Source organism: Chinchilla lanigera, unplaced genomic scaffold, assembly GCF_000276665.1.
Source record: "Chinchilla lanigera isolate Chin_1 unplaced genomic scaffold, ChiLan1.0 scaffold00001, whole genome shotgun sequence".
Lineage (NCBI taxonomy): Eukaryota > Metazoa > Chordata > Mammalia > Rodentia > Chinchillidae > Chinchilla > Chinchilla lanigera.
In genome coordinates, this window is record NW_004955402.1 from 12,328,559 (window position 1) to 12,330,242 (window position 1,684).

The following is a 1,684-nucleotide window of genomic DNA, read 5'->3' on the forward strand; positions in this document are numbered from 1 at the left end:
AAAAATGTATTTCATGTGTGTACTGGATGGCTGTGTACAGCTTAAAAAGGGTTAAATTGGTAAATATTGTACTATGAATATTTTACCACAACTTTGAAAAATCGATTTCATTCTTAAGGTTCTCACATTCTAATAAGGAAGAAATATACATACAGAACTGACCAAGACAATGTAGAGGTGTTGCAGCAGAGACATGCCAGAGGTTAAGAGGACTTATCGTGTTGCTAGGAGAACAAAAATGGCTTGTTTTTATCAGATGGAATCTAATGGGCAGCTGGGTTGATATCTGGTCCATCTTTATGGTGGGCGTTTGGCAAATGTCTGGAAACTGAACAAATGGAGGAGTGAATACGTGAGCCAAGACAGCCCAGGCACTATGAATTAAGAGTCCTACATTAGTGTATAAGAGGATGTACTTTACTTAGTTTGTCTACCCGAGGTTTATTGCATAAAACCCACTATTTTATGCGATAGAACTCTTGAGATTGTCTTGGAGTGGAAAGTTTACAGGATACAGGAAGGGTATATGAAGCATTCTGGGGTGGCCCTGTGTCTCCAGGCCTCCAGTGATTATATTGGCATGGCAGTTGTGGACGGCCAGCTCACCTGTGTCTACAACCTGGGCGAGCGAGTGGCTGAACTCCAGGTGGACCAGATCTTGACCGAGAGTGAGACACGAGAGGCAGTTATGGACCGAGTGAAGTTTCAGAGGTACAAGTGTGGTTGACTACTGATCTTTGTGAACCTGACTGTACTCCTCACACTCTCCCATTTATATGTGTTCCTGAACCCTGTTTTTAGTATCTTGGTGTTTGATTTATTAATTTTCTTATAACCTTATTATCAAAATTTAAACAGAATTTATCAGTTTGCAAGGCTTAATTATACCAAAGAAGCCACCTCCGCTAGACCCAAAGCACCCCAGTTTCATGACATGGATAGTGGAAGCAGCAACACACTTCTTAACCTGGATCCTGAAAATGTTGTGTTTTATGTTGGAGGTTATCCACCTGATTTTCAAGTAAGTATAACTGTTATCTCACTAAGAGAAAGTATTCACATTTTAACTTGGCATAATGACTTATGTATCTCTTTTAATTAATTATGTATAAACTAGAGTCAGCATCTAATGATAACAGCTAACACTTACTGAATACTTCCTCTGTGCACTGTTTTAAGCTCATGTATATTAATTTAAATAAATATCATCATTCCCATTTTAGCAATGAGGAAACTAAGAAAGGTTTAATAACTTGCTCAAGGTTGTATAGAAACTAAATAGCAAAGCCAGGGCATCCAGCTACAGGGTCCACGTTCTTAACCCTTACGCAGTATTGATTGTTCAAAGTGACCAACTTAAAATTTTTTTGTCAGTGTGATCATTGTCTTCTGCTCAACTGGTGGGAAATTTTTGGTATTGTTTCATTTTCAGCTTCCAAGTAGACTAAGATTCCCTCCATACAAAGGTTGTATTGAATTAGATGACCTCAATGAGAATGTTGTGAGCTTGTATAACTTCAAAAAAACTTTCAATCTCAACACAACCGAAGTGGAACCTTGCAGACGGTGAGTGAAACTGGGTGGCCAGCGTCTCTGTACCTGGGATGGGAACTGACTATACTTCCACATGTGGGAAGGGATGGCCAGTGGGATGCCATGGATACTGCTTGTCATTTTGGGCTTA

The 1,684-nt window shown here is 39.5% G+C and overlaps 1 protein-coding gene across 1 annotated transcript in view; it reads left to right on the forward strand.

Moving 5' to 3' along the window:
• The window catches only part of Lama3 (laminin, alpha 3), a gene marked incomplete at its 5' end in the record, with an annotated part of 381,164 nt that overhangs the window by 347,579 nt on the left and 31,901 nt on the right, over positions 1–1,684 (forward strand). Inside the window, 3 exon segments of the mRNA XM_013504299.1 lie at positions 560–711; positions 859–1,021; positions 1,433–1,566. Coding sequence (XP_013359753.1) covers positions 560–711; positions 859–1,021; positions 1,433–1,566 — 449 coding nt within the window.